We start from the raw sequence: 27,289 nt of genomic DNA on the forward strand, positions 1-27,289 counted from the left end.
CCACAAACTAATGCCAAAGGAGGACGTACTCAATGTCAGACTTTTTTTTTGCTCTAAGTATGGATAGCTGTTAGCTGCAGCCTCCATGAGTACCTGATACATGAAGTATCACGCCAAATCAAAACAGAAGTTGTTCCAGGGCACTTTTCACATGCAGCAGGTCTAAGATAACACTGCTCACTTGATAAAAGATTAACTCAACCCCAAATGAACCAATCGATAACTGCCCATCTCTATTATTCAGTGATCATTAAGAATTTTGATGTTGCTGTGCAATTGTCATTGTCTGTTGCCAATAATCTAGCAGTTTAAGGGGCTTTATGCTTTATGGTGTATGAATTGGCTGTTCCGTTCTTGTGCCATTGTCACACCTGAAAGGTGCGGCCATCTTGCCTTCAAATGAGTACTTTGTTTGTGGCGGCAGGGCACAACTGGAAAAGCTCTTTTAACAAAGGCATAAAACATCGTACAGTGGGGTCGAAGAGCAGGGAAAAAGAAACACATGATCTAAAACAGAGTACTTCCAAAAAGAGGCTGAATCTCAGCAGAAATCTGGCAAGATAACCATCAGGTGATTGAATTGACCCACTCTGAGCATGACCGACCATGGTTACCATTCTCAGGCCTTAGTTGCATGGCTCATGTGGTTTGGGATGCAGTGGAAGCAGCAATGCTTTTGGGCTCCCCAGAACAAACATGGACAGGTCCAACATAAAGTCCCTGTGGAGAGCATGTGGAGAAACCATAAATTGGAGTTATGGAGGTGGTGACGGACATGAGACCGTGAATGTTTTTTTTTTCTTTTTTTCAGGGATCAAGGTACCGTACATGTGTGCTGAAGGGAATGCTAATTTGCATGGACATGTGCAAAATATGCATTGCAACATTGTTGACCGAATCAAATATTGGATATAAACGACCATCTATCTGGTGATGTATCCCATGTGTGTCCTTTTGTGGAACCTCTTCAATGTCTAAACACACCGAAGATCAATAAAACACGCACATGCACGCTAACAATAGCTTGGCTCTGTTTGTTATCAGATTGAGGCTGCTGGGATGGCCAGAAACAACACGTGGCATTCTTTTCCTAACAGAGTTTGTCTTACTTGAGGGTCTCACCGTTTTACTTGACCACTTAACCGCAAACGTTCATCCGCACACACTAGTAAACTTCCAAGCATAAAAAGACAATGATACAGCACCGCAGATGGTCTCTCACCGTGGAGTAGATTTCAATTTTTTTTCTTCTAGTCAAAGCAACTAAGCAAAAATACACAGCGTGGACGTTTTCTTCTCGCTCCAATTCAGCAGGCAGGGTTTGACATGAAACAGTTACTGGATAAAGTCGCTAACTTTCAACTCACCCGTTTGAGGCTGTTGACATGAATATGTAGGGAACATGATTACCAGACAGGAAGCCATTAAAATTTGAACCTCTGTGGTATTGTGGTGCTTAAGTACTCAGTGGTCCCCAGTGTGAAAAACAAACATTTGGACATGCCGGATGGGGAGTTTTTTTATGAGCCATATACCGGCACATTGTGATGTATGTGTACCTTCGTGTCATGTGTTTCCTGCGATGAAACGACAATAATATTAGGTCGAATGATGAGAAGACAAGGTCAGAACCCTGCGGGAGTAACAATTCATTTTCTGCCAACACAATGATCAGGATTCATATTCAAAGAAGGACCACTTGATCAGTTGTTGAGGGGAAACTTTTTCTTGGTATGAGTGCACCCCGTGTGTCTGTCAGTGCTGTAAGTGGACATGATAATGAATGGAGAGTGTGAGCAAAGTGACAGCTTGGCACTACTTCCTCCCTCTGCGCTCATGAATCCATCCACTTTTACGATACACCATGACGGGCTTTCATGCCGCAGCAGAAAACAATTTCTTTTCCAATTATGGGACCTGCGTGAGTGAGTGTGTGTGTGTGTGTGTGTGTGTGTGTGTGTCTGCAGGTGACGGCACGTGTTACATCTGTGTTCTTCCTTGTTACCTCTGTAGGCTGTAGGCAAACAGCTGTGTTTCCAGGGTTTGACATGACACAACAGATTTGCCGTGGTGCGGTACGGTCGTGTCACTCAGATTTCCTGATCAGATATTTGAATGCATTTGTGAGACACTTTTGGAATCCAGATTCATGCCAAGGCCTATCAGTTTGATAAACACTTCTGAAATAACAGATTTGCTCAAATGACCATTAATTGTATGTTATTGGTGAATAAATCACGGTATTCATCTATGTTAAGATTATTTCATTATTTCACACAATAACGGTCAGCAATGACTCACAAAGGCAATAAAATATCTTTATCTATACATCCAGTCATTCAATCTCTCGTAACTTTACATTTGACTCTGTTTTCAAACGATAATTTCATTTTGAGAAAATCACAATGTCCCATCACAGGTGAGCTCTTTTTAGTTTCGGCGCATGGGTTACTTGTGCGCTGATTGGGGTCACCTAAAGTCTCAAGCATGGCACAACACAAGCTTTTCTGAATAATGCAAACACATTCATAAAGTTTTCCAAAGGCAAGAGGAAAAATGTCTTGTTCTTCCATCCATCCATCCATCCATTTTCCGAACCGCTTGATCCTCCCAGCCGTCTCCGGGCAGTAGGCGGGGGACACCCTGAATCAGTTGCCAGCCAATCACAGGGCACACAGAGACGAACAACCATCCACACCCACACTCACACCTAGGGACAATTTAGAGCGTCCAATCAGCCTGCCATGCATGTTTTTGGAATGTGGGAGGAAACCGGAGCACCCGGAGAAAACCCACGCAGGCCCGGGGAGAACATGCAAACTCCACACAGGGAGGCCGGAGCTGGAATCGAACCCGGTACCTGTCTTGTTCTTCCGGTTTTGTAAAACCAAGATGTGGCCATAAGTCCCTCAAATAATTGATGACGCATCCAAATCAACAAAAGAATGTGACTACCAGAATATGGTTATAATTGTGGGAGGCCCACATCTGAGTTTATTCTCAAAACTTATGGGTTAACGGAGGAGATGTCTTTGCATAACAAGTCTAAATATTTGAGTTCATCTCCAAAAGATTGAGTGATGCAGTGCAATCAAAAGGTTTAAAAAAAAAAGGATTATGCAATCAAGTGTTTCTTTTTTATTGAGTTTCCTCCCCTAAGCGTTTGCAGTTTGTTTGAACAGGGCTTTTTACACAATGAAGCGGGAAAAAAGTAAAGAAATGTTTTATATTGGGGTTACTTTTTAATATCATAAAAGCTGACGTTTCACAGCGGGTGTTGCCATTTCGTTTCCACTGTAGATACTGTGCTGTATCTTTTTACACTCATTTGAAGGTTGCGGGTGATTAAAATGTTACATTGGGATCTTTGTGGTGTATTAGGAATGTTTTTCAGATCACTGGCTTGACTGGATTCCCACACTGAATCTGTAGCCTCCTGGCTGGGAATGCCACACTAAATGTAAACTGCTTCAGCGTCCGCTGGGCTTGGCCCGCCGTGGTCTTCCCATCGTCTCTGGTTCTGCCGTCTTGACTGTGGTCGACTCATATAGTATCTGGTTGTTTATTGCGGTCCGGAGCCCACTTCGGGCCTGATACCTTTGCAGATTTTGCTGCCAGAAAAACTTTTATGATGAAATGTGAGGCAGGAAAAGGGGAGGTGAGGACAAACAGAGACAATGTTTTCTTTGAGCCTCTCTTTCACTTAGCTTACCACTGTCCAGAATACACATTTGGCTATCTTTGAAAGAAAGAGGAAGTCAGCTCAAGTGCTTGTCGGTTTAACCTTGCGTACATGTTTTTTGTGTGCATGTGGCAAACATAAGTAGATGTTTTCCCAAGTAATACCAAAGATTCCAATCGTTCGGCATAATGCAACCACAGAATCTTGAACACATCTGAATGATTTGCTTAGTCAGATTCATTGACATCTCTTCATTAAAGGGGAACTAAACCTAAGATGTCTAATTTTTCTCTCCCCCTCTATGTACAGTCCACATATTTTTGTATCATATTGTATGTGATCATCAAACATCTGTCAGGCCGACACAATTCAATAACAGGCATGGTTTGACATCACTTCCAGTCTGCAGCTGAAAATGACTTTGCCCAGCATGCCTTTAAATTTAGGAATTATTCTGGTGAATTCTTATTCCATTAATGCAATTCTTCAGAGGACCATGTTTTTACTAGTGCGGGCACATACAATATATTCTTGCTTTTAAACGTTTTGGGGCTCTGTTTCCCTTTAAACTAGTCAATGTTTGTTTAGGTGTGTGAAAGAAAGCCAAGGAAGAAATTATAATAATACTGTGCTGTTCATCGTCATCTTTTCACTGTTCGTAAAGACACAAATGTATGTTTAGCTAAAAACAGTCCCGCTGATGGTGTGTAGCTGAGAAAGCAGCACACGTTTCATTGTTGTTGACATTCTATAGCAGAGGGATGCATCTGAGGTTTTACCCTTTTATTTTATTTTTCTTTTTTTTTTTGTCTGAACCTCTCCTTCTGTTCTAACTCATCGGGATCCCTTCAGCTCTCTTTACCCATCTCGGTTTCCCTTTTTTCCACTTCTATGTCTGGCAGTTGTCGGTGCTCTTTGAGGGTATTAGCAGGGTGTCCTTATTGTACTATCCCAGCTTAGTGGGCCGCTGCAGGTGAGAGTGGGGATTTCCTGTTCAGCCTCTCCAGAACATTCTTGCTAAATTGCTCCTTTCCAGGTGGAATTTGAGGGTAGTGGGGCTCTTTGCACTCATGTTGCAGAACCTGAACTTTAGCATGCATTGATGTGAACACACTTACAGACCCAAGGTGCAAGGATTAGTGGTGTCATCTGGTTTTTGGGAGTGCTTGTGTGTGTGTGTGTGTGTGTGTGTGTGTGTGTGTGTGTGTGTGTGTGTGAAGGGCTGGACAGAACTTGGCTTGGTTGTCTGACTCTCGTCTGCCAGCGGCGCAATATAAGACATTTTGCACCATCTGACACGGAGGGGGGCAGACCTGCTTCTAATGCTACTTCTTGAGAGAAAAGCACTGTGTGCCTTCAACCAGCGTGTTGCTCTCTTTTGTTAAACAATCTGGAAAACATATGCTTGGGTCAGCGAGCATTAATGGAAATTAAAAAACAATAAACAATCTTGTAGTCTTAAGACCCAAGAGATGCTGGTAATGTAATTTGACGTTGAGTCACAGCAGAGAGATGCATATAACCCTCATGACAGCCAGTGAAGTTTTTATGTGTGTGTGTGGCTTCCTCACAGCAGGCAGTATAAAGAAGACCGGAGATGTATGTCAAAAAGCGACTTAAGGGTGTGTTTGTGTGTGTGTGTGTGTGTGTAAAGTGTGTAGACAGTAAGATCTTTGGCAGCTCTGGCCATGATCACACTCACACACGCTTTTACTTTTCTGGCACAAAGTTGAGCGTGTACTACTTTTAAAAGTCAACAAGTCAATCAAAGTGAAACATTTTCATCACTTATTCCATGTGGACCACCCGAGGTCACAAGTAGTGCACAAGATGCCATTTAAGTTTAGTTTTGCTGTTGTTGTTGTTGTAAATGTTGTTGTTGTTGTATAAGTCTTTCCTAATCTTCAAGGTTCTGCTTATGTCTTCCACTGCCAAAGGATACTTCATGTAAATAGTTTGGCCCTCCACATTGAACTCAGTTGTGTGTTTTTAACTATTTTAGGTAGATGCTCTAAGGGTGCGTTTGGAAGAAAAAGAACAGTTCCTGACAAAGAAGAACAAGCAGCTTCAGGACCTGACTGATGAAAAGAGCACTCTAACGGGAGAAATCAGAGACATGAAGGATATGTTGGACGTCAAGGAGAGGAAAGTCAAGGTCCTCCAGAAAAAGGTAGGTGCATCTATAAATCACAGTAATGACTGAGTCATACAATGTAAAGAACAATTTTGGACATGAAGATAGACATTGAGACGTTTCAACTCCCCAGTAAGCACAGTAATATTGGCCATTCTCCGCAGAGGATAAAGAAAATATGCACGAAGGTATTGGTGTATTATCTTTCTCTATGTCTCACTTCAAGGGTTGCAACACCACCACTCGGATGCTGTTCGTAAGTCAGTCTATGGTTTTCCCATTAAGTGTTAAGCATGAAGCTGGTGGGCCTAAATGTAAAGTGACATAAAGTAGCTGTTTTAAATACTGTACACATGGTATAATTCTCTTGAATATTTAGTTTGACAGTAAACTTTAAGAAGTGGCAATAAATGCACTGAGGTCCCCTGTCAACTACCCTGTTTCTTCTCCTGTCCTCAATTTAGATCTCCTGTCTCGCCTTAAAACCTCCTTGCTGCTTTTAAATAATAAGTGCCTCCAAAGGTCACATGTTACTTCGTCAGTCTCTGCGTGTTTGGACATTTTTTCTACATGAATATTTAATACCTTCTCTCTCAGACCCTTAAGCGTGCCCTTCTGTGCAGTGTGTGTGCACATAACAGTGAAGATGAAACTTGCAACAACTCCACTGAAAAAAATATTGCATTGAATTTAATCAAGAGTATTTTGTCAAGTGGACACATGAAATAAAGTAATCTGGATCCAGATATTTTTTTAAGTAGGCTACATAGCTACTTAAAACAAAAACGAATTTCAATCCAGATCGCATTGTGTGCATTCACTGGACAAAATAAAATTGAGTAAATTAAACATACCATTTATTTTCCAGTGTATAGTACTTAGTATGATTGAAATCAACTCTGTTTGGTAAAAAAGTTCCCCCAGACCCTAAAATGAGAAAGCTAAATCTGCAATTGACAATATAGTCAACTCTATTTATTCACTCATGCTCCACTCACATCTCGGGATGTTTGATGTGTTGAAGATAAACCAAGAAAAGATCATAGAACTGTACAGTAGTCCTATTTAAATGTGTGTATCTATCAATCTGTGGATGCTTCTTTCTTTTTTTTTAAGATTCACTCTGTTATTTGGGATGCCCTGCTATGTGCTGTCTGTCCCCTCTTTCATTTTGAGTCTCCGACAGACAATTACAGTGTGTAAGATGTTTGATATGAAAGCAGAATTTAAACAAACTGACAGCCAGCTATAGTAATTAGTAGAGTTTGTCTTTCATTATTTGTGATCTTTAAGTGGCAGCGTTTTGATTTGCAAGGCGCAAATCGAGGATTCTTCTTCCCTTCAACCTGATATAGACTCTAGCCTTTAATTTTCAAAGAGCCAATGTTTTTCAGTGAGGATGTATAGTATTTATTGACATGCAATGAGCTGGCTACGGTATGCCCTTTGGGTGGATGCGGGCGGCTTGAAGTTTTTTCAACGAATTGATGCTCCATTTACTTGAGGTCGATCAGGCCACATGCGATAATAATATTCAAAACAAAACCTCCTTATCTCCTGTAGCCTTGAATATTGTAATCTGACTGGACTCCCTCAGAGGCCAGCCTAATCAAGCCAGCCACCACAACATTTGTTTGTTGGCTAATACGCTGCGCCATGAGGGTCAACTCCAAAATATAAGAAAAACAAATAATAGTGTACGTGAACAGCAATGCCTTATTTATTTTAAGTTAACCCTTGGAAGTCATCATTGTGGTGGCTAACTTGACTGAATTGAGGCTGGCCTGACCGGTGCACAAAAGCACGTTGTCGGATTTGAACTGGAGATGCAATATTCAATTTCCAGCGGTCATGTGCACCTCCCCTGGCTATAAATCACTGAATGGCTTAAGTAGACTCGGGTCAACAAAGCAAACATGGTGGATCAGCATTTGGCTGTTATGCTTGATACAAATGGAAAACATTTTTACATGCTTTTAAAGCCATTTTAAAATCTGCCCCCCCCCCCCCCGTACATATGATTAAGGTCTTTTAGAGTGTTGTCCATTTTCACTGTCCACTTTTTTTTTTAGCAGTGAGTTTGGAACACACAATTTTAGTGCACTTGAGACCCTTTCGGGTCCCAAACTATCAACAATTGGGTAGGTGCTCCCAAAATGCCAGTCAAGTTAAAAATTGCACTCTCGAATCTAAAATGTGAGTGACACATTAACAGGCTATCTGTGAATTGTCGGCATAGAGACGGTACTTGCGTGCTGATCCAACCAAAACACATCGTAAAGGAATGATGACGCTGAAGCACTATGCTGGGTTTTCACAACGCTTACCTCATGCCGGTTGCCCAACTCGCGCACAACCAGATTCAGCCTACACCGTGTGCAGTGTTGGTCCAGACACTGATTGGGGTGCGCAATGGTTGTAAAGGGGGGAAAAAAAAGAAAATAAAGGCAGCTCCTGGATGGACATCTGGAAAAATAAAAGCAGCAAACACTTTGTAGACCATTTATGCGGATGTACAAGTAAAAGATGAATGAATGTGACTCAAAATATATGATGCAAATGACTGATTTTATGTTATAGTGTTTTACATTTGGCAGCCTTCGTATTTGTTTTCTACTAAATCAAATCGGGTTTTCTTTCTCTACTCCTTATTTCTATATGATGACAGCATATAATGTACCACACTTCATCTGTTAAACTCAAGTTCTAAAGATCTTTGACATGTGGAACTTTGGAATGGTGAAGAGCTATACTTTAACCCGTCATTTGTGCTCTACTTGTTGCTTAATAGAGCAAGGGATATGTTACTTGCTTGTATGTATTTCTTGTCTCAGGAGACGACTGCCAGTGTTTCCTACCGCCCCCTCCATGGCCAGCCACTCTGACTTATAGAGTGGCACCATGATGTCACTGCTGTAGCTTGAGCCTCAGGTTGATTTTCATCGTTAAAGGCCAAATTTAACCAAGAGTAATGAGCAACTGCTCTTTAAGTGAACAAATGAATGTGAATTTGCAAGGTTTCGGCCTTCTCATTTTTTTGGGGGGGGGGGGGTGTTCCCATATCACAGCGGGAAACAGTGGGAGCTCTGTTGGAACCCCTTCGTCTATGTGAGCATGACCAATGCATAATGATGCATCTATTTATTTATTTATTTTCATTTTGGGTTTCTTTCCCCTCTCAGCTCCTCTCTTTCACCGGGGGTGTGGTTGCGGAGGCACAGAGGCAGAGACGGTTGTGGTGCGGTCTTGGCACGCATGTGTTATTCATGTTCAAACATTGTGGTCGTCTCAATCCATATTCATGATTTTAAAAAGCCGAGCTTTGTGCGGGGAAGTATAGTATCCACTATCAGGTTCCCTCCCGATGGCAACCGCAGACGGGCAGCTCCAGTTACCTCTGCCTTGGCTGCACTTACTGGACATAGGAGCATATATACTGTATGTGCGTGTGTGTGTGCACGTGTATGTACAGTATATACACATATATATATATATATATATATATAGAGAGAGAGAGAGAGAGAGAGAGAGAGAGAGAGAGAGAGAGATAAGTATATATGCTGTAATGTGTGTTGTAATGTATTTGTGTGCGTGTGTGCTCGAAAGATGCCCTGTACTCAACAATCTCTGTTGTTTCTGGTTTAGTCAGACAGATGCCCCTTGATGATCTCACCCTCTTTCAAACTCTTGCGGCATTCGCTCTGGTCTGGTGTCATCACTTTCTCTGCCTGGTGTTGTCCCTCGCCCAGGCCTGGTTTCAATGGCAAGACAATATCAATCCAAATTCTGGACATGTTGCAACAGCGTGACTTTGTAGTAGAAGAGTTTGGGTACCAAACTAGACTGCCTGCAGTCCTGACCTGTCTCCCGTTGAAAATGTGTCACACCTTATGAATCTTAAAATACGCCAACAGACATTGTTGAACAGCTGAAGCTGTACATCAAGCAAGAACGGGAAAGAATTCCACCTACAAAGCTTCAATAAATAGTTTCCTCAGTTCACAATCGTTTTTTGATTGTTGTTAAAAGAAAGGGTGATCTAACACAGCAGTAAACATGGCCCTCTCTCAGCTTTTTTGGAACATCTTGCAGCCATAAAATTCTAAGTTCATGATTATGTGCAAAAAAAAACAATAAAGTTTAACAGTTTGAACATTAAATGGCTTGTTTTTGTGGTGTTTTCAATTCAATAGAGCTTGAACATGATGTGCAAATCATTATTTGTTACGCACAAAATTCCAACTTCATTGGAATTGAGTTTGTAAAAAACAAAAACTAGAACAAAAAGCACGTTTGCATTTCGATGCCTGAATATGCCATGTTCATTCCTGAATGGTGAAACACAGGGCTGTTGTTGCCTGTGGGCCACTCAATTAAGGAGATGCTCCAACGAAGACTTCATTGACTGTGATCAGCAGACATTATTTGTAAAATTAGCCAGAATGTAAGTAGATTTTGGAAGACAGTGACACGATTGGTGTGATCGCTATGGTATTTTGTGGCATTTTTGCAGCTCTATGTGACTTTACATCTTTTTGACAGAATTATCATCTGTTTTTTTTTCCCCCAAAAGCAAAGATTTTAAACGCTTCTTTTTTCATTGCTATTGTGCAAAAGTACCTCAAGTTGTCTTAGGGGGGAAGGCAATTGTTTTATTTTAGGTTGATTATGGATGAATCTACGTTATCTTCCTAGAAGAACTTGCAGAGCCTATGAAACTGAATTTGTACAGTTCTGACAGCTCAATGACCGATCCTCTATATTCAGCTTTGATGTTGGAAACGTGTCCGAGAAAAGCCAATTTGTGGTATCAGTAAATGTTTTGCAAAGCACACGGGTTGGGGAATTACCCACAGAGCCAGATACGTCGTGGGCTGCCTTGGAGGTATTCCAGCTAAGTGATTGAGTGTGTGTATCAGCTGTACTTCTTAGATGGTCTGAGATAACGCTGAACTCTCCACATTTATTCCTGCTGCCGTGAAGTCCACCAACATCTTTCATCCTAATGGATTCCATCTGACCAATCAGGGCAAGGACACATGGCTGCAGATAAGCTTGCCAGAGCCGGAGAAGTTCCGGCAAAAAGCTTGTGATAGCCCCCACCACCCCTCAACTCTTGTCTCCCTCTACTGCTCCTATCAACAATCAGACTGGGTTAATGTTGAGAGCCTGAGGCTGACTGATTGGAGCCACGCAGGCTACACATCACTCAGGACAAACCTAAAGTTGGGCTGTGTGTCAGACTCCAGCTATCTAAGCCCATCTTCTGCCTGACCACATCACCTGCGCTTGACTTTGCCAAATCACACACATTGAAAGACTTCCGCACTTGATGAAAACCAATGTCTGACTCTATCCTGATCATGACAAACCATATCTCAAGCTCACCTGCTTTGTCTACTTTCTAATATCCGACACAAACATTTTTGGGGGTCTTACATATTAGGGAAGACGACATTTGATCTGTCTTGTAAAACACAAAGTTGCGACACTCTACATCTGCAGTGGGTAACTTTTCTTTTCTGTCTTTCCATCCTCTCCCAAGAAATAGGGGGAAAAAAATACTAATGGCACTGGGAGCAGGAGAATCAGGCAACAGGCTAATTACACAGCAATTACCATAGCATTCTGCAGCTGAAGGGGGGCTCGAGATATGGGCTTGAGCTTAAAGAGCAGAGACATGACTCAACTTAGCCAAAACACACAGACACACACGGTCAGGTAGAGCTTGGCTCACACAAGTACAATCTGTCTTTATTCCAAAGCTGAAGGTTTACCTCCCTGCTCGTTGTGCTCGGCAGAAGAAACTTACACTATGTTTAGCTATATTACTCTGTGTGTGTGCTTCACATATGTGTCTTACTTTATAATTAGTATGTATGGATCCAACGGAGTATCTGGAGAGGAAGAGGAGGAGGACTTTGTGATGTTGCAGTGCCGTGTGCAGTGCTTTGACCAGACGGCAAACATTCATGATGACAATCAAAGCTTGACTAGTTTTCGCAAAAAGCCACACGTTACCCCCAACAGTCAGACTGGACTTAGTTGCTGCTTCTGATTATTTGTTAACATGCACATTGTATGACTTAATGCAGTTCAGACGACAAGTGTTGCTTTTTGTTCCTGTGATCTGATTCTGTGCCATGGCTGTAGTTGGCTGTATCATGTAAATCGACCAAGATCCCGGATGTTCGATACCATTCATCCATCCGTTTCAACGCCCCTTATCCAACCCATTCACACCCACATCCACACCCTCACTGAGCGGGAACCGATCCCACACTGCCAACACACAAGTCAGGCGAGTGCACCACTACATTATCAGCAACCCTATGTTCGATACCACTTTTTTTTCCCAGACTGATACCAGTATCAGTATTCACTCTTTCAGTACTCACTGGTCCCGAGTACCGATACCTCTAGTACTTTTCAAATAAAACATTCCATTTAACATAAGGATGAAAAATTAGGAACCAAGACCTTTCTTTCTGACGCGGATGATGTTTCACCATTGTGTCAAACTGCAGCAGTATAGCGCAAACAACTGCCGAAGAGAACATACTCAATGTCAGAAGTATCAGTGGCTGGTATTGGCAGCCTCCATGAGGAGCTGATACCTTAAAATAAGGTAGGCTGATAACCGATACCAGGTATCGGTACATGCTCATCCCTTATGTATAATGTAGCGCACACAGAATTGAGAAATGCCAAATTGAGAAATGCCAGTTAAACTAATTCAAAGTAAAAAAACAAACTCAAAACATTCAATGTGCATCTTAAATGTGTCTGCAAATTTTGGCCGAAACACGGATGGGGGATGTCATTTTGTGCGATGTTTAACCTTACATCTTCTCACTTAAAAAACTTTACATCACTTCACACAGTGAAAAGTGAGCATTTAATAAAACAATTGGTCCAGCGAGTTAGGACTGAAGAGTTGGTGCATGCTATGCAAAAATCTAACTCTGATGGGGAAGTCGGCAGCCACTGGAGATTGTAGGCTGTGGGGGTTCAGTTCCCACTCGGTGATGGTGTGAATGGTTTTCTCTCAATGTGACGTGCGCCAAGGTGAAGTTTCCGTTTTGCCCAAAGTCAGTCGAGATAGGACCCAGCTCCCGGTGGCCCTTAGCCTAATGAACACAATAAATAATGGATGGGCACGAAGCAGCGGAAACGTTTCAATTTAAATCCATTGTTCCTTAATTTTGCTTGGATGGTAATCATTGGGGCGGCCCGGTAGTCCAGTGGTTAGCGCTTCGACCTCACAGTGCAGAGGTACCGGGTTCAATTCCAGCTCCGGCCTCCCTGTGTGGAGTTTGCATGTTCTCCCCGTGCCTGTGTGGATTTTCTCCGGGTTCTGCGGGTACTCCGGTTTCCTCACACGTTCCAAAAACATGCATGGCAGGCTGATTGAACACTCTAAATTGTCCCTAGGTGTGAGTCTGAGCGCGGATGGTTGTTCATCTCTGTGTGCCCTGCGATTGGCTGACAACCGTTCAGGGTGTCCCCTGCCTACTGCCCGAAGACGGCTGGGATAGGCTCCAGCACCCCCCGCAACCCTTGTAAGGATAAAGTGTAACGGAAAATGGATAGATGGATGGTAATCACAGGTTTCTTTGCATATTAGCCCACGTTTAGGTGGGTCTCCTCGCACATTGCAAAAAGCATGCATGGTGGGTTGATTGAAGACTCTAAATTGTTCATAGTGGTGAATGTGGATGTGAAACCACAATGGAAAATGGAAGGATTGATGGATTGCACTTGCGGTATGCTATGACTTTTCCTCCCTCTTCCTGTGTGTCAAATCAACACGTTCTGTTCCTGAATGGATGATGCATACAGTATGAGTACTACTCTCTGAGCCACACCATGAAGGTGATCCTAGGTTGCAATTTCCTGTGTGTCACCATGACCTTTTGCATTGCCAGTCAACGAGTCAGCAGTTTGTTCTTTTGTTTTGTTTTGATTTGTTTTTTTCCAAAACGCGAAGTGTCGCTGTTTTTTGTGAGCGGGATTGTGCTGGAACTATAAAGCATATGTTAGATAACAAAGGATGAAAAAAATACAGCAAAACAAAAAGCAATTGAACTTCATTGTTATTATTTGCTGTTAACCTACACAGTCCAATTTCATATGAATGTGATAACTTCGAGACTTGTTGGGGGATAGAAACTGGCCACAAGGGGGCGACAGCTCACATAATATTACAGCGCTCTATGTCCCAGGAACAGATGGCTGTGAGAATTGATGGAGGGACAGGGGGTTAAACGAAGGCCATACTGAAAAGGTGATCGTCTCCCCTGAGCTTCACAAGTGAGTTGTGCGTTCCTTTGAAAACACACATCTGAAAGCTTTCAAGCGGGAGGACGTTTGTGATTATTGATTAATGTACGAATCTAGAAAGATGGTCAAAGATGGGACTAGCATGCAGGTGTATACTTTGAAATATTTTGTTTACAACCCACTTTAGAATGCAGATGCAGCCGTGTGTGTAGGTGTATGTGTATGTGTATGTGTGTGTAGGTGTATGTATATGTGTGTGTGTGCGTGTGTGTGTGGAATGTTTGCCTGCTTTGCTCTAATCACAGCGTGCACAGTATCCAGGACTACTTTGCACTTTGTAGTCTCAAAAGTCAGTGTGACTGACTGTGACCTAGATTTCTCCTGGGAAGTACTCCATTAGTTATGACATTTTGTTCGGTTGTTGTCCTTTGGAAATGCGCGTCGACAATATGTGCACGTCGGTTTTGACGACAGCCGCCGTTTTGCGTTTATAGATATTTAGAAGGGGAGAAAAATGAAGACTTGGTTGGTTTTTCTGAGAAAAAGCGATATCTTGAGAACTGCTGCCCAAACAATTGTAAAGCTAAGGTGGTCACGTTCCATCCGGGCCTCCTCAGTGTTCTGCTGAAATGATGCATCCGGAGGCCACTGAGTTCTTGTTCTTTCTTTGGATGGAAGACAGATGGGTCAACTGAGTTTGTGGTTCTCCTCTGGAACATGTTGCTTTTGGGTCACAGTGTTTTTGCCAGAAGCACATTTTCAACATCTTTTCACTCATTCTGTCAAACTGAGCTCTAATAACAATGTTACTAACAAACTATAACCACAATGCAATAGTAAGCCAGTGATCATTTTGCAGTGCAGCTGATCATTTTGTTAAATTTGATGTTGTATTAACAATTTATGTTATTTGAGGGTGGGGGCAGTAATCCATTTTTCAAAACTCTGCTTTCAATTTTTGCCTCCTTATTTTCTGCTTACATCATTTTAAAACCGGCATGTTTTCGGAGTCCGTCAAACCTAATCTAATCGGCCCTCAATGTTTTAAGAACTCTCGGCTGAAACTCCAACCTGCTGGTGGCGTGTGAATTCCACAGAATCATAACGTTGCATCGGCACTCCAACTTTCAAGGGCATAGTTTAGTCTGCTCCCATTTTCTCATAGATAAAGTGATCGCCATAAACATTTTGGAGTTGTTTGTGTCTGGGAATGAGGCAGACATAGAGCTGTCTGAAAATAGCACATTGACGCGTCCAAGAAGCCAAAGTGCAAGTCATGAGAGCAGCTCACTGTAGGAGGTCTGGTGGAGCACGAGGTGTACACGGTGGGACAGCACATGCCGTGCACCACAACTGGATGTTCAAAGCCCATGCGTGAGTGGAGCTTGGTATCTGCACCGAGGGTTTGACTGCTGTTCTCATCAGCAACACCCAAGCTCCTTAAGGAAGGCTCTGCTTTCCAGAGGCATGAAGCCAACTGCGTCTTAGCCATTAAAAAATACCAAAAAAAACCCCCACCTAGTCTGAGCTCCTTACATTTTGGATAAAATGTCACATTCCCTTTCGGATCGATGTGATTCCAATGACAAATTCCTTCAGTCTGAGACTTAAGTTGGGTTTTATAAGACAGTTCCACAGTAGGCTGAATGTCAAGGTCAATATTTTACTGACTGCCGCTTATTTTATGTTAAGAGGCCAAAGCAAACATCGACCTCATGAAGAGGGTAATGATTTATCTAAAGAGCATGAACGATATGCTCAATTTGACCTGAAATAGGGCTCTGTGCTGTCCATAAGGGTCGGTCGGGAGCAATGCTATGCGGGAGTGTGTTTGAGTATGTTTCGGGCATCCAGTATTTTGAAGACGATTGTGTTTACATGTTTCCACAGTGTTTAGAAGCCTATCGTATGTGAAAACGTAGCATGTAAAGAAACTGACAAGAAAAAAATGGTCAAGAAAAAAAAATGGGTAAGTTGCTGGAATTCTGTCAGTGGTCGTGTGAAATGTTCTCATCATTCCTTGAAGGGTTTACTGTCCCTATCGTCTATGTACTGACCAATCAGCGTACTTAGCTTGAAGTGTAATTACTGCTATTAACAATCAAGATTTACTGAAGGGAACAGGGCTATTTTTCCCATTGCCTCCTGCTACTTTCTCTCTTTTGCCAAGCCCAAGTTGGCCCCATTAAAGCTCGCTGCTTGTCCTCTAGAGAGTGCAGCACTCCGAAGTCTGACGTCTAATTGGATTCATTTGGACAATAGCTGTGGAGATTTCAACGTTATCTATCTATGTACCCATGACGGGAATGTGGCTTCCCATTTGATTTATTTATTTTTTCCTTCTTCTGGCCTGAAGTGCTTTTCTGGTTTTCATTAGATTCTCGTCTTACTTATATAGAATAACATTATTTTGTTAAAGTTGAGATCCATTCCGAATAAAAAAAAGAACCCCCCCAGCTTGGATTAACTATGGTATAAATGACTGCATGAACTTCGCTTTGTGTGTCTGAAGACAGGCAGAGAAGAGACGGAGGCGGAAAGAAATGTGACTTTTTGTTGTCCTACTGAAGCGCTGAGGATGCATTGCATTTTACTTCATTCATTCCACCAGCTCTTTTGTTTCCCTTCAGCAATTACAATTCTTAAATTGTAGTATAAACCTTGAGTTTTATTACTCATTGTCTTATCTGGGGCCATTTGAATTTGAGATAAAGGTCGCCGGAGTAATTGCTTTTCTCATTTCTTTGATGTTTTCAGTAACAATAATTAAAAAATAGTTAAAATGATAAATTCAAAACATTAAATATAATGATAAATCAGAACTAAGTTGATAAATAGAGAAAGGTATATAAATATCCATTATGAATTTAAGAGAAAATTGACACAAGAGTGTCAGGGTGTGGAAGTATATAATCCCGATACAAACCAAAAGTTGTAAAAATATCACGGTTAAGGGTAAAGTATGAGCCTTAATGGAGACTTCTTTCTTCTTACTTTTCTGATTGATATAAAAATGATTTATTAGATACAATCACATAACGGGGTAGGACTAGATAAGTTTTTTACTTCTTCCTACTCCCTTGAACATAATAACTGTGTTGAATGAAGATTGATTTCTTTCTTTTTACTTTTTTTATCTACCTTATTTTCTGTCAAATTATTACTGTATATATGTTTTATGTTCAATAAACAAACAAACAAACAAACAAACAAACAAACAATAACATCAAATGTTATGTTACATTGTTCTCTCCAAAGTCTATGAGAGGCATTCTCACGGCCACAAATGTTACGCTTTGCATACTCATCATGGGTGTAATTTCTTTTATTTTACATCAGTAACCAACTAAGCACACAAAAATAAATAAATAAAAATCACAATCCAAGACCATCTAAAAAAAACAGGGGTTTCACTCAATGGCTTGATACATCATGTACAGAGGCCAAGATGTTCCAGGAAGAGAAGCTAAAAAGTTTCTTTGTTTTACAAAGTTAGAACAAATGCACTGTTTATATTTTAGTTTCAAATCTCTCCAAACTGAGTCTTTGTATCATTCAAAAATAATCATAATAAAAGCAATTCAGTTCCAATCACATGAACTTTCAGTAAGTGACTCCAATCTCTCTATCTTCCGCTTCCATGTGTTTCCATTCATGTTTTCCTAAACTAAAGTTTCATGTACTGTATATGACTAGTCAAATTGACTCTGGAATCTGAAGCCCTTTCTGGATTTTTAAGGGCTTCACTTGGCTTTCTTTAACTTTCTTTTGCCAGATTGATAACCTGTTGGAGCAGTTAAGGGACAAGGACAAGCAGCTGTCTGGGTTAAGGGATCGGGTCCAAGGCCTTCAGACCGATTCCAGCAACACAGACACAGCCCTCGCCACACTGGAGGAGGCCCTGTCTGAGAAGGTACAAGGAAACGGTGTGCAAATATGAATTTAAAATAAAATAGCAAAACGCAAAGCTGACAGTTGACGCGTATGTGTAACGTTTGCACCTCAACTTAGCTCAGCTGAGGTCAAGAAACAGCATGATGTTGGTGATAATGCTAAAACCAGCTCGTCAGACACTGTGTAGTCACAAAATGTAACCATTAGAACACCAGATGGGTTTTAACGGTCTGGAAACATTTACTCATCAAGGTACACAGATTTCTAAGGCCATTGTTCAATGGCTAAAGCTTCATTAGCTTGCTTCTTTTGCCATGACTCATGGTCATCATTGCATCCTAATATCTAGACAATGGACCACACAAGAAGATGTGAGAAAACCGAAAGTGCAGCATGGAGGGAGTTTAAGAGAACACTGAATTGGAAATTCATCCTTGTGCAGAGCTTTGGAGGAATCAATCCATCCACCCACCCATCCACTCGTCCTGATAATCTTTTCTCTTTTTGGTCCTCTAAGCTAAAAGTTCTCCCAAATCACTACTTTTCAGGAAATTAAAAAAAATATCCAGGTATCTAAAATTATTTAAATCATATGAAACTGCCAATTTACAGTAATATTAATCGAAATGGCACGGATGTGTTATTGCCACCACTTGTGCACATCAAAATCTGTGTTCCGGCCAACCAGACCGAACTCATTGAATACCTTACAAAACCGAATGGCTGGGGTTACATCGGCTTCTCAAACTCTTTTAAGAGGTCTTATAGAGTGGTGCAATATGCAAAAAATAAAAATAAAAAATTGACAAAGCAGCGTGATACACAGGAATTAATCTGCATGCAAGTTTACCTTCATGGCTGACCGGTTCCTTCTGTACTTAAATACAACTAGGGTTACTGAAATGTATCTTATTATTTGTACTTATATTATTATTATTTGTATGATTCTTTTTTTAAACAACGCCTAGAATTTCAATCTTGAGGCGACATATTGCTGCCCATGCAGACGAATCCCCATTTCTTAGATAGTTGAAGTTTCCAAGAGAGGAAGTCAATTTGTTCCCAAGTTATTTTCAACACTTTGAATTGGTAAATAATGCGTCGAAATAAAAGACGGTCTGCGGACAGACCAACGGTTTCAGTTTGTGAAATAATACGAAACCCACCATATTTGGTCACAGCTTCCTTAATGCAGAATTCAGCTGTGATGAGAAGAGCACTGGCAAACTTTTTGTACTTTGGGGGTGCAAAGTGTTTCCAGGAGTGATCATGTGTGTTGTTAATCACAAACCTGGTTGCCACAGTCCTGCGGATTTAATTAACATGCTGGGATTTAGTGCCCAGACCAAGCCTGGAGCTCACTCTGCCATTGTTTGTATTTCACGTTGCACTCGCACGCCTGACGCCACACATATCCGTCCTCATTGTGGCGGTTTTTTGTTTGTTTTGTTTTTGTTTTTTGTTTTTGTTTTGTTTTTCCATCACATCCTGGTCTCCAACCCAAAACACCAAACACTTTTCTGATAGCTCATCATGAGGAAAGCACCCATGGCCCATTAGCCGTTTCCTCGTCTCTTTCTCGTTCTCTCTCTGTCTCTCTCTTGCTCCTCCAAAAGCTTCTCTGCGTGCATTGCTGTGCCAGGTCGAGTTCGATGGTGTGTTTGTCCAATTTACCCAGGGGTTTAAAAGCTGCCAATCATGCTGCAATGCCACATCGTAAAGGCCCAATTCGGAGTTGCGCCGCGTGCCTAGATAAACACCTGAATAAACACCTTGATAATGGCTTCAGTCCACACAGCTACTATACACACCTTGTATTGCTCTCCCACCCGTGCTGTAGACGTGCAGGGCCAACGCTCAAAGCCGGGCTGCTGTGATTAGAGAACGGGGAGAATTATGATATAAACATTCCATCTTGGTTTATCAGGAGTCAGCGTGGAGTTGTAAGGAAATGATCTCCAGCACTGCATTATCCATTTTCAATAAATCTGTCTCGATACTGCGTCTCGCTCTGATCTCTCTCTGTCCCGGCTCTTATTTACGGTGGACCTATTTCAGACTTGTTTTTATGAGCTTGGCTGCCCTTTACAAAACACGCTGTTGGGCCCATTCAGTAAGAGGCTACGTTTCATTAACGATAGCGGGGAGCCGAATGGTCACCCAGGACGGACAGTCGTTTGCATTTTGGAAGTGAAATGGTTTATAGCTTTAATGGGAATAAGCACGCAAGTAGATCATATCTTTTAAGGTCTTTACCAGAGTCAATCTCATGCCTCTCAATTTTCCTCACTTCTCAGGAGCGAGTCATCGAGACCCTTCGGGAACAGAAGGAGCGGGCGGACAGGGTTCAACTGGAGGAGTTGGAGCGACTGAGGAAGGACAACCAGGAATTGAAGGACAAGCTGTCAACCCTCCAATCTCAGAAACTGTCCCCCAGCCAGCCTGCGATCGTGGGCCCAAAGCAAGGCCAGAGGCCCGATGGAGAGGTCTGTATGGGGTGAGCGCGAGGAGGAGGAGGGGCGCTTCACAAGTGGAAACGTGAGCATGTGTGTGTTTTTCACAAATGTATATGCTCAGCGGCACCCGAGAGGAGCAAGTGAAACAAATGGTGTTGGGGGAGATAACATTATAAAGTGTTGATGTCAGTACTGGTCAATTTGTAGGTCGTTGTTGTACTCATTTTTTTATTTTTTAACCTTGAGACAAAACTGAAATAATCGAAAAGCAAGAGAACAAATGGGCGAAACGACTTGCTTATTGATTCAAGAACTGTGCATGCTGAAGATTGTGAGTGGGATGTATGCACAGTATGCGGAAACAGTAACATCAGTGTTCACACACACACACACACACACACACACACACACACACACACACACACACACACACACACACACACGCACACACACGCTGTACAGTTCCAGAACACAAATATTAAGAACCGTTTCAAATATATGAAACCAATCCAAAATAAATAACAGTCAAATATATCAAACAAATGCCTTCACGTTGTATTTTCATTGGAGTTGAAATGGAAAGGTAGTTTCAATAACCTACTTAAATGGCTGGAATCCGCAGATTACCTCTTTTAGCGGTTGACAGTTGTTGCGGACCAGCCAGGTCGAAGAATTGAAAAAAAAAAGAAGAAATATTACGTATTCAATGGTCTCCGCGCACTCGTTGGCTTGGCTCCTTCAATTACTAACCACGCTCGGATATGCAGCTTTACATGGAGCTTTTTTTTCTGTTGAATGTCTGCCAACTATCTGAATGAACGTAACTCAAAGTCAGCTCGTGACCAAATATGTGTTTGATGTCTAATCACCACAGTGGCTTCAAAGTACACACATTGTTCACTACTCTGCAGGAACCGGTAAATCCAAATACTGTATTCCTTATTTGTGACAGCATCCAAAATGCATCTTTAATTCCGTTCTGGTACCTCCCTGATAGTATCCACAATAATCCTCGCAACTCAGCATTGACAGGGCGTCCCGCGCGAGATAGATCTTAGGCTGCTGATATTAAAATGAGGTGATTAATGGCGAAATAAAACTCCTTCCATCCCTTATTGGGTGCCAAGTAAGAGTATTTTTCCTCCCATTTCCCTCACACACACCAGCACATACGCTGTCATCCGTCCAGAATTTATGAGCGACTTTTCTTTTATAGTCATAAAAAGCATACACACACATCTCATTCCTGTTAAGAGTTATCGTGGTGAGTGCTGGGCCACAAAAAAAGGGACGGCAGCTCGATAGCTCTTTGTAGCCAGCACATTTACACTGACAGAAGTGTTGCCATAATTGGATTATTTAGTCTCATCCGCAGCTGTTATGTAAACTTGCAAATTCTTCATAAGGACTTACGGTGTTGCTGTTTGTGTGAACACGTATGGTCTTCGGAGTCTCGATGAGTCCGTGTGATATTTTTACACACGTATGTACGTGTACGTATGTATGCATGCAGTGTGCACGTATGAACGTGTTTTAGAATGAATTACCATGTGACGAGCATTGAATATTTATTACCCTGGAGGTCAAAAATAATTAAAAAAACATGCTTTCATAGATTAGTGCACATAAAAATGTACACTATTCATACATACGTAAAAAAACAAAATCAAACCCACACCATAAAAGTGCGATATACCACTAATGGCAACAAAGAGGGGAAACATGGCGCGAACCCCAGAAGTCATTTTGGCAGTAGTCCACCTATGGCGGTTGTCTTATAGCTGTAATAGAGGCAAGATGGCCCCAGATTTTGGTCCTCATGTCGACAGTCGTCTTACTGTGGAATGTTGTGTCGTCGTGTAAAAGCGCACACAGTTGAGGCCCTTCCTGGGTTGTGTGTTCATGGCAAAGCCATCTTAATGCTAGACTATGTCATATATCTCTTTTTATTACATTTTGTGGCCGTTTTGCAGGATCTGAAATCGACCATTTTCCTCTTCTCCCTTCAGCTCTGCACGTGACGTTAAGCTTTGGGTTTAAATCAGATCTCATTCCGTAGCTGCCGTGATATTTCTCTGTTGAATATTTAATTGCTGAGCTCCACCTTTTAGGTAACCTCTCAAGCTAGTTGGCACATTAAGAGACGGTTGGAAAAAGTGGTTTTGTATCCACACAACCGTTACCATTTCATTGAAAACAAATGTCAACCACACTGCAAAATGTCTTGCCTGTTGAAAAAGGGATCAGATGACTTTTTTCAATGTAGTTACCTATATTGTAGATCCTGTAATTGAAAGCTTTGCTCCCTACGATGCTGTGGTAGCAATGCAAATGCTAAATGCAACGAAATAAGAGTTGCCCCTTGTCTGCCTCATCCATGGTGGGTTGTAATCAAGTTTCTTGCTGGTGAATTGCTGACTTACAAAGCAGATGAGATCAAAGCTCACTGAACTTCACTGAAAAAAATGTTTTGGTTGAATTTATTTGATTTATTTCATCAAGTGGTTGCAAATAAAACCATCTGGATTTGGGCACATTTTCTTAAGTAGACTATATATGAACTCCATCTTACAAAATGCATCTGGATCGAGATTATTTTGGTTTGACAAAATAAAATTGAGTAAATTCAATGCACCGCTTTTTTCAATTCTCAGTGATTATTTCTCTATGTACCAATCCCTTCACTATTTTCATGATTAATAAAATACAAAGTTCCTTATAATAGATAAATAACCGATATCTGTGTTGCTTTCATTTGACCCTAGTGTTTAAGAAAAAACCCTCAGCAAGTAAATACTGCAGTTGTGTGAGGCAAATCTCTTAAAGCTGTTGCAGTTTGGTGTTTGCAGATGTTTGGTGTCTGACTCAGTGGAGTTGTTAGCAGAGCTTTTTCATCTCAAAGTTGTTTAAAGCACCGCATCCGCTTCCCATGATTTTGTATTTGCTCATCCCGGAGATAGTAAAGGACTTGAGGAAGCAACCGCTATTTTCAAAGGGACAAATATTGAAAGCGGTCGGAAGGAAGGGATTCCCTCATGGGCTTGTATGAAGTTGAAGACAAAACTAAAACAGTTTCAGTTACCGGGTGTTTCAGTTACCGGGTAGTCTTTAAATAGTTTTCTTTCAATGGATGTAATGGCATTCTTATGCCATCAATGCAACAAGCTATTTTGAAATGATGACTTTGTTGTTTTGTCATTGGCCCTTCTTGACTTTAGTCAAAGAAAGTTCCAAGCTAGTGTAACTTTTATTCCTCTCCAACTCATTTCACCCTCTAGATGCCAGCCCAAATAGAAGCTCTACCAGCTGTGAGCTCCACGGTAAGTGTCATGCTATTATAACGCTCTTTTGTTGGTTTCCATATTTGACAGGAGAGCAGTCAAAAGCTTCAATAGACTTTCTCGTGCTGTCAAATGAGAAGGCTTTTTTGACTGCTACTGAATGTGAATATCACCTTTGGTGTAAATCAAAAGATGGGTATTTCTTGACAGGGGTTTTTTTTGTTTGTTTAATTTTTTTTTAGCTAAATTAGCCCTTTCAAACTGACCACTAAAGAAAATTTTAACGAAATTAAATAATAATAATAATGATCAATTTAATAAATAAATACATAAATAAAAGAATGTGTTTAGGATCCATGTGGGCAGAGTCTCTAATGCCTACCCCATGTTGAGCCTCTCCTCTAATTGCGCTTTGCAGCCAGGGAAACCTGTCATCTAGAGGAGTCAAAATCTATGACAACTGGTTCATGAAGCATCTTGGCACTTGATTTTACCATCACTATGAAATGATGGACATTTTTCAAATTCCAAATGCTTCATGTAGAATTTTCAAAGCTTGTCTTCTTGACTTTCTGTACACCTGATGCATGAACTTGCCACCCCGAAGGCCGCAAACCCAGAGGACACATTGCATAAGTGTCCAGATATTGCAGCTCGCCTGAGGCTTCTTGAGCAAGAAGTGGCTCGCTACAGAGAAGAATCTGGAAAGTCGCAAGCGGAAGTAGCAAGGTTGATGGTGGCGCTGAATGACGCTGAGGTGGACAGATCTGGCAAAGAGAAGAAAATAAATGATCTTGAGAGGTGAGTGTTTAAAAATAGATACAGATGGCCCCTTCTGGGTGTCCTTAAGGAAGCATCTTTCTGAATTACTGAATCATTTTGAGTCCTTGATTCCTTCCTAAGTGCTCTATTTATAAAGGAGCAATCCGCAAGATCTAAACTGTCCATTTCTTCCTCCTACCTCTGGAAAAATGCTTCCATCCTCATGTTTTCCTGTATGCAATCCGAAAAGTATATCCAGTCAATTGTCTACATGCTTTGCTTTTCATCATGTAACGAAATGTCTTACCAGTTGTTTTTGTGTGGAAATGTTTGCAGCTCAGGTTGAGTATACTTTGTGTTTGCCTGTTACGCGCAAAAAAATACTACACCATCAGATTTGCCCACCAGAGTTGTTTAAAATGAAACAGAGGGAGAGAGAGATAGATAGATAGACAAATAGATAACTAACTTCATCCCATGAGAGAAATTGCTTTTGCTAGCACCATAACGTTTTTCAAACCTTCCCACTTGACCAGTGTTTGTTAAAATGTAATATACAGTACATATATATAAAATGTGTGTTTGACTGGTTAGCTCGTCCGCCTCTCAGTGTGATTCCAGGCCCCGGCCTACCTGAATGTTCTCCCCGTACATTTTGCCATCTAACGGAAGAGCATTTACTTGCTTTTACTGTCACTATGTCAACTATTTATCAAGGATAGATGAACAAAGATACAGTGACACCTCGCTACTTCGCGGTTCACTTATGTGCATGTACTGTATATTTCATGTTTATGTTCACTGTATTTTGTTATTTATACACTAACCTAACCTAATTTATACATCTTATACATATATATATATATATATATATATATATATATATATTAGTACACAGCATTAAGTAATGTTAATTACTATAAACATTTACTTCTACATGCATGTATACCATTAAATTTGGCCTTATAAATATTACATACTCATATACTCATACACATGCACATATACCTGTACATGTGTACAGGTATATGTACGGAGGGGGGGGGGGGGGGTGCCTACTTCGCAGATTTTCCTCTTTCGCGTGGGGTCTCGGTCCCCGTTAACTGCGATAAGTGAGGGATCACTGTCTACATAATTTGTCATGAGTGCATCACAATTTTGCCAAAGTGAGTGAAATTGGATCAATTCCCACCTGACTCCAGGTTACGGCACCATGGATAGAAATCTGTACTACAGTATGTTTCAGTGCACATATGAGCAGCCAAATGTTTCTGTGTGAGTTACTGAAAATGACAGAAAAATGTTTTTACTTTTCTGGAGCGCTAAGGAAAACCAGATGATGAAACACTTTCATTACCAACTAATAAAGCAGCAAAGAAAACTGACCATAGATACAGTACCGCTGTAGAGCTTACTATGATGTGTCTTGGTTATTTTTGTATTGATCGAAATGCTAATTTCTTGTTTTATGGGGACAATTTAATCTTTACAAATACTGTGTAGCACATTTTGAGTTAGTGGGTTTGGTGCCAAATGGGAACAATCAATTGGCTTTTTTTTTTTTTTGCAGAAATCTGGGAAAATTCCAGAGAAATTACGTATGTTGTTGTACTCTTGTAGTTTTGATTATTTCTGTAGTGATATGGAAACATAACTTTGGAAAATAAATCTGCCTCCCAGTCTGACCATATCCTTGTTTGTGACATGGTAAGCACTCTGGTATGTAAGGGAGAGTTTCACTGAAAGGGAGGCTTCAATGCGTGTGCATTATACAGTACATGTGCATATGGGTGGTTCTCAGTAAGTGGGGTCCAGGAGTGTGACATGAGAGCCCAAATATAAACCTGTTCAAAACCAGGTCAAAATGATATATGCTTTAAAAAAAAAAATCCTGCAGTGTGCTGTGAATAAATCAAAGTTCACTCACCCATTTGTTCACCAGAAATCGTTGAATGTCGTGGTGCTGCATTGTTTCGTCTTGTAGCGCCTGGTACCTGAGCACCCAGTGCTGAGCACTCAATTATTGAAATAATTATTTTTACACTTGATCAGTTTCACAATATTCATACAATGATATTCAGTTGAAAAACGGGTACAAATAACCAATTGGATGTTGAAAATGAATTGAATGGTGAATATTATTACAACAATGGCCGTCATTTACATAGCATTACTTTGGAGGTGTGGTAGATACCTTCTTTTGATCAGCATTTGCTTTGCAAAATGCGCACTGAATTTTGCATACCGGTAATTAAAAACCTGGCGATGCGCATGCAAGAATACACGACAAAATAGTGCTTGCAACTAGCATTAAAAAAAATTATATATACAGTATATTTTAACATTTTTAAAAGAATGTGTTAACATTGTATTTGGTAGCAAACCCATTGGAATTCTGATTCAACTGACTACATTTGTTCCAGTGGATACAGTGAGTTACAGTTGTTTGTTGTTGTTTTTTTTTTTTTGTGAGTTTGTTTTTTTGGGGCGATGTATTATCAAATTACGGACAGTGTGGGACTTGATTAAATGGTATTGTGTTGCACTGACATTCTGCCAGTTTAGTGGTGTTTTTGAAGCTGATGCATTTTAAATGTTTAAAGAGCTCTTAATCACACAATGTCAGGAAGTGGAAGTGGCTCCGTCGGCTATTTTTCACCACTCAAAATACATTCACACACAAATGACAGCACAAATCTCAGTCAAGTTGTTTATTTAATCCCTGTCTGCAATATTTCAAACAGTGAAGTCTGGTGATTGATTGGAAAGGGGATAAAATAATAGCTCTCGAAGTGAG

The 27,289-nt window shown here is 41.0% G+C and overlaps 1 protein-coding gene across 3 annotated transcripts in view; it reads left to right on the forward strand.

Moving 5' to 3' along the window:
• The window catches only part of LOC147210735 (ERC protein 2-like), a 143,219-nt gene that overhangs the window by 23,236 nt on the left and 92,694 nt on the right, over positions 1-27,289 (forward strand). For all 3 annotated transcript variants that reach the window (XM_086115658.1, XM_086115641.1, XM_086115650.1), the window contains 5 exons: positions 5,685-5,852; positions 17,875-18,012; positions 20,291-20,479; positions 23,728-23,769; positions 24,338-24,531. In XM_086115658.1, coding sequence (XP_085971784.1) covers positions 5,685-5,852; positions 17,875-18,012; positions 20,291-20,479; positions 23,728-23,769; positions 24,338-24,531 — 731 coding nt within the window. The remainder of the gene's footprint in view (positions 1-5,684; positions 5,853-17,874; positions 18,013-20,290; positions 20,480-23,727; positions 23,770-24,337; positions 24,532-27,289) is intronic.

The sequence above is a fragment of the Hippocampus guttulatus genome, chromosome 1 (assembly GCF_054856545.1).
Source record: "Hippocampus guttulatus isolate MCC_2025c chromosome 1, RoL_Hgut_1.0, whole genome shotgun sequence".
NCBI classification, from domain to species: domain Eukaryota; kingdom Metazoa; phylum Chordata; class Actinopteri; order Syngnathiformes; family Syngnathidae; genus Hippocampus; species Hippocampus guttulatus.